The sequence below is a fragment of the Mobula birostris genome, chromosome 4 (genome assembly GCF_030028105.1).
Source record: "Mobula birostris isolate sMobBir1 chromosome 4, sMobBir1.hap1, whole genome shotgun sequence".
Lineage (NCBI taxonomy): Eukaryota > Metazoa > Chordata > Chondrichthyes > Myliobatiformes > Myliobatidae > Mobula > Mobula birostris.
Window position 1 is genome coordinate 61,019,115 of NC_092373.1, and position 13,089 is coordinate 61,032,203.

Below are 13,089 nucleotides of genomic sequence, written 5' to 3' on the forward strand. Positions count from 1 at the left end.
GTTCCGAATCCGGGGGAGAGCTGCTGCCTTTTTCCGCGCGCTGCCTTTTCTCGTAACAGTGAAAACACATTCTGTTAGTGAAAACAGGTAACTAATGTAGGTCTTTCTTAACAGTGAGGTTTCCTAAAGCGAACATTCGAAAAGTGGGGGACACCTGTATCCAATTTAAATGGAGATTCATTGCTCAAACTCTTAAGAAAGCAGTGTAGGACTCATGATCAAATGTCATTTTGAAGAGAAGTAACAGTACACACCTTTAAATGTCAATTTTTAAATACATTTGAAATTTCCATTCACGATTCTTCATGATATTCAAAATAAAGTGACAATGTCAAGTCATGACATAATGCTTTGAGTGAGTTTGCTGTTAAGGATTAAGCTTCATCTTACCTCCTTTTGAATGGTAAGCTTGACCTTTAACCTCTTTGAATGAGGCTCTGTCCAAATGAAGCCTGCATCTATAAGTCGCACCTGCGTAAGAGAAACCACATGCTGATGCTGATAACTAATGTATCTTAATGATTAGTTTTCCACATTAGATTTCCTATAGAGAAATGTGTCCAAATTTACACCAGAATAAGGATAGCATAAAGGTTCTAAAATGAAGTCTCCAATGCTCATTTAGTTATTTAAACCTTCTTTACAAACTGTTATTCCCTCTGCCAATTTTCTCTCTCTCCTTCCCAAAGTCAATTCGGCAATATCCAATGAAAATCCTTCCAAAATTTATCCCATCCTACAAAATTTCATCTAAGTAATAATATTTACACAGGTATTTATAGCAACCAGTATGAGAATCATAACTAAGCATCATAAACTATACATTTGCCACAGAGAGACCACAAACAAAAATTTCACTTGACAACTATTATTTTAACTATTTCTTTGTTAAGGGTGATTTTGTCTAAGACTCCAGAATAGAGAAGACACACTGCTTAACTATTAACCAAGGACATTAGTTAAAAGAAAAATTACCAAGCACAAAATAATATTAGGTGATTGGATGGATGTAAACAGTAGCATATGCTAGATGACATTTCCAAAACTGGTATTTCACAAGTTTGTACTTCATATTCCAAATGAGCAATAGGTGCTGGAATGAGAATTTCTCCTCTACTAGTAGTCCCCAGCATCTTTTACATAAAATATCTCTTACAAGTTTATTTGGTACGATCAAATCTGCCAGCTAACTGTTCCGTGTGGTAAAACTATAGCAACACACACAAATGATGGAGGAACTCAGCAAGTCAGGCAGCATCTCCAGGGATGAATAAACAGTCGAAGTTTTGGGCCAAGAACCTTCTTCAGGACTGAAAAGGAAGGGGGAAGACACCAGGTTAACAAGGTGAGGAGTGGGAGGAAGGAGGCTATCCGTAAGGTGATAGGTGAAGCCAGCTATGTGGGAAAGGAATCTGATAGGATGGGAGAGTGGACTAATCTGATAGGATGGGAGAGGAGAAAGGGAAAGGGGTGGGGACCTAGGGGATAGGTGAGAAGGGGTAAAAGGTCAGAGTGGGAAATTGGGGGGGGGGGGGAAGGAGAGAGTATTTTTTTGACCAGAAGGAGAAATCAATATTCATGCCATGCAGACGAACACAACTTGTTGCTCCTCCACCCCAAGGGTGGCCTCATCTTGGCACAAGAGCTTCGTAGATTCACTGTATATAAATTGATATCAGATAACTTGCAGCTACTTTTAAATATTTAGCGGCTAATTCAACAAACAGAAGGATTACTTTCTTCTTTAAAATAAACACTGACATTTTCTTGTTAAATTTTACAAAATATACTATCAGTAATAGCTTGTGATCTATAACCAGGTCTTTGAAACTGAAAAAATACAACACAACCTTAAGCTATGAAGTATAAATATTCTTTGTCTGCAATTAAATAAAGATTCTGAAAAACAAAACTCAAAATAAACAATCTTTTTTTCCATATGACCCAATCTACTAACCTTGCTCAAAGGGGCCTTCATTTTTTTAAGGCACAAAGTTAAAAGTTCTCTTGATTCCAGTGCACATTGTATCCAGGTTCCAGGAGGTTGAAGATATCTGTTGAGGAAAATCAAAAGCCAGCATCTAAGTTAATTCCATTTTTTGTTCACTTTTTTGAGCAGGAAGAGGGATTTGGGGGTTGATTTGCCTGATTCATTTTGTTCATTTTTCTTCTGCAGGAGGAGGGATTTTAGGGTCTATGTAGCAGATCCATTTTGCTCATTTTTTTGTGCGTTTTTGTGCGGAAGCGGGGATTTGCGAGTTGATGTGTCTGATCCTCTTTTTGCAGGGAAGTGGGATTTGGGGGTTGATGATCACGCTGCCTTTTCTTTTCTTTCTTGATTTCATGACTACTCAGAGAAATGAAAGATTTCAGAGTTGTGTATTTTGAATAAATCTGAGCAAGTTTGATGAATTAGGTGGCATTAGCTAATTCAATTATACAAGTGATCACCATATATCTTCAAGCTTTCATTCTGTAACCCAAAAGCAGTATTTTTCTATAAGGTGTCATGTCTCCAACATCAAGTCAAGCTATATTTGCACATTCAGCATGGTGAAACTATATTGTTGATTTTAAAGGACTGATTTACTGTAGTCCAAAAGTTAAAACCAAATCTTAGCAAATATTTTTTACCAATACACTTCCAGCATAATTGTTTTGCAAATTATTAAAGTACATAACAGAGAGAGAATGGTATCTTTATCAATGACATTTTCACTGTTATGACTTCTAACTTGTTTCTGTAGAATAAATATAGAAAAGATGCCGTTATAATACGAAAAGTTTGGAAAAATCCACAATCCCCTCAAAGCCCAATATCTTTGACAGAAATCCTAAATAAAAATGATATCAGAATCAGAATCAGGTTTATTATCACCAGCATGTGATGTGAAATTTGTTAACTTAGCAGCAGCAGTTCAATGCAATACATAATCTAGCAGAGAGAAAAAATAATAATAAAACAAAACATAATAAACAAGTAAATCAATTATGTACATTGAATAGATCATTAAAAAAATGTGCAAAAACAGAAATATTGTATACTAAAAAAGTGACGTAGTATCCAAAGCTTCAAAGTCTATTTAGGAATCAGATGGCAGAGGGGAAGAAGCTGTTCCTGAATCACTGAGTGTGTGCCTTCAGGCTTCTGTATCTCCTACCTGATGGTAACATGCCCTGGGTGCTGGAGGTCTTTAATAATGGATGCTGCCTTTCTGAGATGTCCTGGTTACTTTGTAGGCTACTGCCCAAGATGGAGCTGACTAGATTTACAATCTTCTGCAGCTTCTTTCAGTCCTGTGCAGTAGCCCCTCCATACCAGACAGTGATGCAGCCTGTCAGAATGCTCTCCATGGTACAACTATAGAAGTTTTTGACTGTATTTGTTGACATGCCAAATCTCTTCAAACTCCTAATAAAGTATAGCCTCTGCCTTGTCTTCTTTATGACTACATCAATATGTTGGAACCAGGTTAGATCCTCAGAGATCTTGACACCCAGGAACTTGAAGCTGCTCACTCTCTCCACTTCTGATCCCTCTGTGAGGATTGGTATGTGTTCCTTCGTCTTACCCTTCCTGAAGTCCACAGTCAGCTCTTTCAACTTACTGACGTTGAGTGCCAGGTTGTTGTTGCGGCACCATTCCACTAGTTGGCATATCTCACTCCTGTACGCCCTCTCGTCTCCATCGGAGATTCTACCAACAATGGTTGTATCGTCAGCAAATTTATAGGTGGTGTTTGAGCTATGCCTAGCCACACAGTCACGTGTATACAGAAAGTAGAGCAGTGGGCTAAGCACACACCCCTGAGATGCACCAGTGTTGATCGTCAGCAAAGAGGACATGTTATCACTAATCCGCACAGATTGTGGTCTTCCAGTTAGGAAGTCGATAATCCAATTACAGAGGGAGGTACAGAGGCCCAGGTACTGCAACTTCTCAATTAGGATTGTGGGAATGATGGTATTAAATGCTGAGCTATAGGTGATGAACAGCATCCTGATGCAGATGTTTGTGTTGTCCAGGTGGCCTAAAGCCGTGTGAAGAGCCATGGAGATTGCATCTGCCATTGATCTATTGTGATGTTAAGTTATTCTGACATCAACTTAGTAATTCTTTAGAAGTAAACAAATTCACTGAAAATGCAATGTATTATATGCACCCAAAAATTCAATTTTTTTACCCACAAATGTAGTTAGAACATTTACCCACATACAAAAAAAAGTGACAATTCAGTAATATTTCATCTGTCAATAATACCTCTGAGTAGCTTGAAATCAAGTAATTATTTGTACTTGACTATAAGGAAGATGGCGCAGATGTACATCGGTGACTCACTGCGGACTGTAGGAATTTGTACCTGTTTTCCTTTTAAAAATATTCCTTTTGAACTACTTTCATTGCAATCTGCAACATGTAAATTTCCTCTTAACAACAGGATACAAAGTTACATCAATGATCTTCAGATCTCAAGTTCAACAGTTCAATGCAGAGCAGTTAATCGCGACGCCTTTCAGGGTCAATATCATGGCTGAAAATGCGGCAGGAGACGCAGAATGAGGCCTCCTCTTCCAAGCATCTTGTTGGCGAATGTATAGTCATTTGAAAATAAAATTGACGATCTCAGGGCAAAGCTGCTGTATCAGCGGCAGATAAGGCAGATCTCAATTGTTTGTTGCATTGAGACTTGGTCACGCCAGACCCAGCTATCCGATCACGTTTTACTATTTTCAGAATGGATCAAAGCTCAAATTCTGGTAAGGAAAAAGGTAGCAGCATATGCTTTTTAGTCAATTCTCGCTGGTGCATGGATGTTGGGGTTATGTCAACTTCTTGTCCCCCTGACTTGGAAAAATTAACGATTAAATGTAGGCTATTCTACTTGCTTCGAGAGCTCTCATCGGTGATCCTAACCACAGTCTGTATACCCATAAGCAAGCGCTCGCAAAACTGCACGATGCTGTCTGTAAACAAGAAATGGCCTTTCCTGCCGCATTTCAAGTTATAGGTGGTGACCTTAACTCTGCATGCTTGAAGAAGACCCTGCCCAATTATCACCAGCACGTAACCTGTTGCACCAGAGGTCCCAACACTCTAGACCAGTGCTACACTTCGATAAGGAATGCCTATCGTTCCTTCCCAAGTCCGCATTTTGGCAAGTCAGATCATCTGGCTGCACTCCTGCCACCTGCATACAGACACAGCCTAAAGAGCAAGGCTCCAGAGATCAAGACAACCGAGTGGTGGCCACGAGAGGCTGAGGAACAATTATAGAATTGTCTTAAGTCAGTGGACTAGATCGTGCTCAGGAATTCATCTGAGGACCTGAATGACTACACCAGGGTCATTACAGACTTCATAAAAACAGCCGAGGATGAGTGTGTCCCCACAATATCATTCCGGGTTTTCCCCAATCAGAAGCTCTAGATGAAGAATGAAATGCAGAACCTGCTGAGAACCAGATCAGAAGCATTCAAGTCTGGAGATCAAGCATGCTACAATACATGCAGGCATATCTCTGGAAGTCCATCTCTCAGGCAAAGTGGGGTTTCCGGACTAGACTGGAATCAATGAGGGATGCTCAACAGCTGTGGCAGGGTTTGGATGCCATAACCTCCTACAAAGTTAAATCTTGCGACATAGGGGACAGCAGAGCTTCACTTCCAGATGAGCTCAATGCCTTCTATGCTCACTTCGATCACCAAAACAGGAAAGAGCCATTGCACACCCCAATGTCTCCCGATGAACCTTTAGTCTCAGTATCTGAAGATGACTTGCAGGCTGCCTTCAAGAGACTGAATCCAAGGAAAACATACAGTCCAGGTGGAGGATCAGGCCAAGTACTGAAGATCTGTGCTGACCAACTGGCTAGTGTATTCAACATCTTCAAACTCTCACTCCGGCAGTGTTAGGTGCCCACCTGCTTCAAGCAGGCTTCAAACGTACCAGTGCCCAAGAAGAATGCGGTAACCTGTCTAAAGGACTACAGCCCACTGGCACTTACATCCACAGTGACGAAGTGCTTTCAGAGGCTGCTGTGGAAGCATATCAGCTCCTGTCTGAATGATGACTTAGATCCACTCAAATTCACCTACTAAAGCAACAAGTCTACAGAAGATGCCCTCTCACTAGCGCTTCACACAACCATGAAACATTTGGACAGCAAAGATGCATACATCAGGTTGCTCTTTATCAATTACAGCTCAGTATTTAACACCATCATCCCCTATAAACTAATCAGGAAGCTCCAAAACCTGGGTCACCACACCCAAGTACTGCAGTTGGATCCTGGATTTCCTCATTTGTAGAGCCCAGTCAGTTCAGATAGGCAAAAACATATCCTCCACAATCTCTACAGCACAGCAGCACCACAGGGATATGTACTTATACGTGCCCCCTGCTCTACCTGCTTTACACCTATGACTGTGTGGCTAAGTACAACTTCAACACCATATTCAAGTTTGCCGATGACACCACTGTTGTGGGCTATATCAAAGGGGGTGATGAATCAACATACAGGAGGGAGATTGAAGACTTGGCTGAGTGGTGTAATAACAACAACCTCTCACTCAATGTCAATAAGACCAAGGAACTGATTGTAGACTTCAGGAGATGGAAGCCAGAGGTTCATGAGCCAGGAATCATCAGGGACCAGAGGTGGAGAGGGTCAGTAACTTTAAATTCCTCAGCATCACTATCTCAGAGGCAAATTAGGGTGGATAATTCCCCAGGGCTTGACAAGGTGTTTCCTCAGTCCCTGCGAGAGGCAAGTGCAGAAATTGCCAGGGCCCTAGCAGAGATAATCAAATCATCCCTAGCGACAGGTGAGGTACCAGAGGATTGGAGGAGGGCCAATGTTGTTCCGCTATTTAAGAAAGGCTCCAAATATAAACCAGGAAATTATAGGCTGGTGAGATGACAGTAGTGGAAAAGTCATTGTAAGCTACTCTAAGAGACAGTATGTACGAGTATTTGGATGGACATGGACTGATTAAGGATAGTCATGGGTTCATGCATGGCAGGTCATGCCTAACCTTATAGAGTTTTTCGAAGAAAGTCGATGAAGACAAAGCAGTGGATATTGTCTATATGGACTTTACAGGCCCTGCATGGGAGGTTGCTAAAGAAGGTTCAGTCACTCAGCATTCAAAATGAGGTAGTAAATTGGATTAAACATTGGTGTTGTGAGAGAAGCCAGAAAGTGATAGTAGGTGGTTGCCTCTCTGACTGGAGGGCTGTGACTATGAAGTGCTGCAGGGATCAGTGCTGGGTACTTTGTTGTTTGTCATCTATATCAACGATCTTGATGATAATGTGGTTTACTAGATTAGCAAATTTGCGGATGACGCCAAGATTGGAGGTGGTGAACAGGAGGAATGGCTTGCAGCAGGATCTGGACCAACTGGAAAACTGGCAGATGGAATTTAATGCAGACAAATTTGAGGTGTTGCACTTCAGTAGAACCAACCAGGGTAGGTCTTACACAGTGAACAGTAGGGCACCGAGGAGTGCAACAGTACAAAGGGACCTGGGAATTCATTGCGCAGCATTGCAAGTAGGTAGGGTCATAAAGAAAGCTCTTGGCACATTGGGCTTCATTAATCAAAATACTGAGTACAATAAATGGGACGTTATGTTGAAGTTGTACAAGACATTGGTGAGACTTAATTTGGAGTTTTGTGTGCAGTTTTGGTCACCTACTTACAAGAAAGATGTAAATAAGATTGAAAGAGTACAGAGAAAATTTACAAGGATGTTGCTGGGTCTGGAGAACCTAAGTTATATGGAAATTATGAGGGGTATAGATAGGGTAAATGCAAGCAGGCTTTTTCTACTGAGGCTGGGTGGCACTACAACTAGAAGTGATGAGTTAAGGGTGAAAGGTGAAAAGTTTAAGGGGAACATGAGGGGAAGCTTCTTCACTCAGAGAGTCGTAAGAGCATGGAACAGGCTGTCAGCACAAGTGGTACATGCGAGCTCAATTTCAACATTTAAGAGAAATTTGGATAGGTACATGGATGTTAGGGTTACGGATGGCTATGGTCCCAGTCAACAGCAGTAGGCAGTTTAAATAGTTCAGCATGGACTAGATGGGCCAAGGAGCCTGTATGTGTGCTGTACTCTTCTATGACATTATGACTCTACCTGTACAGCACTTTCCCTGTACTGAAAAAAGTATATTCTACATTGTTTTATTTTCTTGTTCTTGTACTACCTCAATGTATTTATACATGGAATAATCCAAATAGATGTCATGCAAACATAAAAGTTTTCACTGTATCTCGGTGCATATGGCAATAATAAACAAATAACTCCCAGATTAATCTTCTCAAAACTGCAACATTTTAAAAGCAAAATTAAGCAGATTATAAATAGACCATTTTCATAACTCTACAATCAAATGATATTGCTATATTTTTAAACTCTGAACTTCAAGTGGTTTGAATGATCGTTTAAAAATAATCAGGTTGGAATGTTCTTGACATCAATATCTGACTATCAACTCTCCAAAAGACCAGATTCATAAGCGTGTTTATTTTTACAGAATAGGCTATTATATAATAAGTAAATACTCCAATGAATACAGAACTTTATAGAATTTTTTTTAAAATCAACACTATAAATTGAGACCAAGCCTCTCCAGAAAAGAAGTAGGAGGTAAGCAACTCTTGAACCAGTCAGTTTAGGAACACACAGATTTCTCTTACGTCTGTATTATTACAAGCTCGTGCCTTCCCCTGTCCTCATACACACATTTATTAAACAAAGCGTTACTTAAATTTGGCAAAATTACCTCTCACATTGCTTGCAAAAATGAACATTTACTTGTTTTGGGATTCCTTCTGTGATATCAACTTGGATCCGCAAGCAGGCAACACACATATTTGCAGGATTTGGAGAGATAGGGACACCACACTGGCAACATAAACTAAGGATGAAAGAAAACAAAATTAATTTCAATATATCAAAGGGACTTAACAAATAAAACATTATGCAACAGCACATACCTTCCCATATTCTAGAAAGGAAGCTGATAAGACCAAGTTTTTTTGAACTTTACAAGTTCAGTGAAGCACTTTCTTAATATTTAATTATAAATGTTGAGAATTTGAAAGCTAGGGGCAAGGGCTTAGACCACTTCAGTTTATTATTTAAACAAATTGATTCACTGCTTAATCCAGAAAACCTGATTTCTTTTAAACATGTATGATCATAACCTTGCACACACTTGTTAATAATGCTTTGCACTCCCAGCAATAGAAAATGATCTGATGGAAAATGGATAATTATGCATCAGCTGGATATTTAAGGCACAAAAGGCAGGATCAATATCAGAAGTTAGTCACAGGTCACCAGATCAGAAAGCAAAGCTGTTCTCTGTTAACCTGTTGCTGGAAGCAATTGCTTGGTAGACAAGTATTCAAAGAGCAGCCAATGTTTAAACAGTTTAATGCACAGTTGCACAAGAGCAGCAAAGTTGAGGTGATGAACGTTGGAAAATATATCAATTTTAATTAGATCTTATTTCACAAGAAGCAACTATTTTGTTTGTAATTCCCACGCTTGTTTGTAAACATCCGTCCTACTTGTTCCCTGCTTGTACCCCATAATGCTACAAATCGCCTCCAAATCTCATACACCATTTCCTTTCAAAGATCATCTTTTGTTGATCCAACACTTTCCGATCATAATTCTGTGTGAAATGAATTCTCATCACATGTCCTACCCTTTTGTCAATTATTTCCTTTGGCAGAGTCTACAGAAATGAGGCTAAACAGCAGAGGGGTCATGGACAGTATCCAGACTACAGAAGTGGATCGTAAACACAAAATACTCTGCAGATACTGGAGTCAAAGCAACACTCACAACACGCTAGAGGAACTCAGCAGGTCGGGCAGCAACCGTGGAAATGATCAGTCAATATTTCTGGCACCTCTGCTCCGTCCGCCATAACAGACAGGATCTCCTGGTTGCCACCCACTTCAACTCTGCTTCACATTCCCATTCGGATATGTCTATACATGGCCTCCTCTACTGCCATGATGAGGCTAAACTCAGGTTGGAGGAGCAACACCTCATATATTGCCTAAGTAGTCTCTAGCCCCTTGGTATGAACATTGAATTCTCCAATTTCCAGTAATTCCCTCCCCCTCCCTTCCCCTATCCCTATTTCACTGTGCCCCCTCCCCCAGCTGCCTACTACCTCCCTCATGGTTCCGCCTCCTTCTACTACCCATTGTGTTTTCCCCTATTCCTTCTTCACCTTTCCTGCCTATCACCTCCCTGCCTCCCCTTCCCCACCCCTTTAGCTTTCCCCCTACTGGTTTTTCATCTGGAACCTACCAGCCTTCTCCTTCCCACCCTCCCCCCACCTTCCTTATAGGGCCTCTGCCCCTTCCCTCTACAGTCCCGACGAAGGGTTCCGGCCTGAAACGTTGACTGATCGTTTCCATGGATGCTGCCCGACCTGCTGAGTTCCTCCAGCGTGTTGTGAGTGTAATAGAAGTGGAGATGCTTGCTGTCTTGAGACAAATTAGGGTGGATAAGTCCCCAGGGCCTGACAAGGACCTTGTGGGAGGCTAGTGCAGAAATTACAGGGCCCCGAGAGGTATTTAAAACATCATTTACCATGGATGAGGCGCTAGAGGACTGGAGGATAGCTAACGTCCACTGCTCAAGAAAGGCTCCAAAAATAAGCTGGGAAATTACAGGCCAGTGAGTCTAACATCAGTGGTGGATAAGTTATTGGAAGATATTCTAAGACACAGGATATATAAGTATTTGGATAAACAGGGCATGTTTAATGATAGTCAGTTTGGCTTTGTGTCTAACCGATCTTACAAAATTTTTATAGATTACCAGGAAAGCTGATGGAGGAAAGGCAGTGGGCATTGTCAACGTTGACTTTAGCACATTCCCACATGGGAGGCAGGTGGAGCAAGTTCAGTCGGTTGGCATTCAGGGTGAGGTGGTGAACTGGATTTGACATTGGCTTCATGGGAGAAGCCAGAGAGTGGTAGCAAATGGTTGCCTCTCTGACCGGAGGCCTGTGATCAGAGATGTGCTGCAGGAATCAATACCAGGTCCATTATTGTTTGTAATCTATATTAATAATTTGGATTATAATGTGTTATATTGGATCAGCAAGTTTGCAGATGACACCAAGTTTGGGGCATAATAGACAGAGAGGAAGGCTCCCAAAGCTTGCAGTGGGATCTGCACCAGCTGGAAAAATGGGGTGAAAAATGTCAGATGGAATTTAATGCAGGCAGGTGTGAGGTGTTCCACTTTGAAAGGACAAAACTGGGTAGAACTTACAGTCACGAGAAAATCTGCATCACACAAAATGCTGGTGGAACACAGCAGGCCAGGCAGCATCTATAGGAAGAAGTACAGTCGACGTTTCGGGCTGAGACCCTTTGTCAGGACTAACTGAAAGAAGAGATAGTAACAGTTTTGAAAGTGGGAGGGGTCGGGGGAGATCCGAAATGATAGGAGAAGACAGGAGGGGGAGGGATGAAGCTAAGATCTGGAAAGTTGATTGGCAAAAGGGATACAGAGTTGGAGAAGAGGTGGATCATGGGACAGGAGGCCTAGGGAGAAAGAAAGGGGGAAGGGAGCCCAGAGGAAGATGGAGAGCAGGCAAGGAGTGATTGTGAGAGGAACAGGGAGAGAAGAAAAAAAAGGGGGGGAAATAAAAATAAATATGGTATGGGGTAAGAAGGGGAGGAGAGCCACTAACAGAAGTCAGAGAAGTCAATGTTCATGCCATCAGGTTGGAGGCTACCCAGACGGAACATAAGGTGTTGTTCATCTTGTTGTTACAAGATGAGTGTGGCTTCATCTTGACAGTAGAGGAGGCCATAGATTGACATATCAGAATGGGAATAGGACGTGGAATTAAAATGGATGGCCACTGGGAGATCCCGCTTTCTCTGGCGGACAGAGCGTAGGTGTTCAGTGAAATGGTCTCCCAGTCTGCGTCGGGTCTCACCAATATATAGAAGGCCACACCGGGAGCACCAGACGCAGTATATCACCCCAGCCGACTCACAGGTGAAGTGTCACCTCACCTGGAAGGACTGTCTGGGGCCCCTGAATGGTGGTGAGGGAGGAAGTGTAAAGGCAGGTATAGCACTTGTTCCGCTTACAAGGATAAGTGCCAGGAGGGAGATCGGTGGGAAGGGATGTGGCGGGGGGACGAATGGGCAAGGGAGTCACATAGGGAGCGATCCCTGTGGGAAGCAGAAAGGGGGGGGGGGGAGGGAAAGATGTGCTTGGTGATGAGATCCCGTTGGAGGTGGCGGAAGTTGCTTACACAGTGAAAGGTAGAACACTAAGGAGTGGGACCGAAACGTGGGAATACAGATCCATAATTCTTGAAAACGATGTCACAGGTAGATAGAGTCGTAAAGAGAGCTTTTGGCACATTAGCCTTCATATATCAGAGTACTGAGTACAGGAGTTAGGATGTTATGTCGAAGTTGTGTAAGATGTCGGTGAGACCAAATTTGGAATATTGTGTACAGTGTTGATTACCTACCTAAGGAAAAATATGATCAAGATTGAAAGAGTAGAGAGAAAATTTACAAGGATGCTGGCAGGAGTTGAGGACCTGAGTTATGGGAAAATATTGAATAGGTTAGGATGTTATTCCCTGGAACCTGAGAGAATGAAGGGAGATTTGATAGAGGTACACAAAATTATGAGGGGTAAATGCAAGCAGGCTTTTTCCACTGAGGTTGGGTGACACTAGAACTAGACGTCATGTTAAAGATAAAAGGTGAAATATTTAAGGGGAACCTGAGGTGGAACTTCTTTACACAAGAGGACAATGTGAGTTCGAATGAGCTGCCAGTGGAAGCGGTGGATACAGGATCAATTGCAATGTTTAAGAGAAGTTTAGATAAGTGCACAGATGGGAGAAATATAGAGAGCTATGGTTCACCTACAGGTCAATGGGACTATGCAGAATAACAGTTCAGCACAGACTAGACGGGCCTAGGGGCCTATTTCTGTGCTACAGAGCTCTATATCTCTACTTCACATTTACAACCAGTCAGTAAACTCAGCTGCCAGTGGAAATA

General features: G+C 41.8%; 1 protein-coding gene across 2 annotated transcripts in view; it reads right to left on the reverse strand.

Annotated features, from left to right (window-relative positions):
* The window catches only part of nmd3 (NMD3 ribosome export adaptor), a 49,266-nt gene that overhangs the window by 32,643 nt on the left and 3,534 nt on the right, over positions 1-13,089 (reverse strand). For both annotated transcript variants that reach the window (XM_072255416.1, XM_072255417.1), the window contains exons 2-4: positions 8,796-8,930; positions 1,958-2,054; positions 391-471 (exon numbers count right to left, since the gene is read on the reverse strand). In XM_072255416.1, the coding sequence (XP_072111517.1) occupies positions 391-471; positions 1,958-2,054; positions 8,796-8,930 (313 nt within the window). The remainder of the gene's footprint in view (positions 1-390; positions 472-1,957; positions 2,055-8,795; positions 8,931-13,089) is intronic.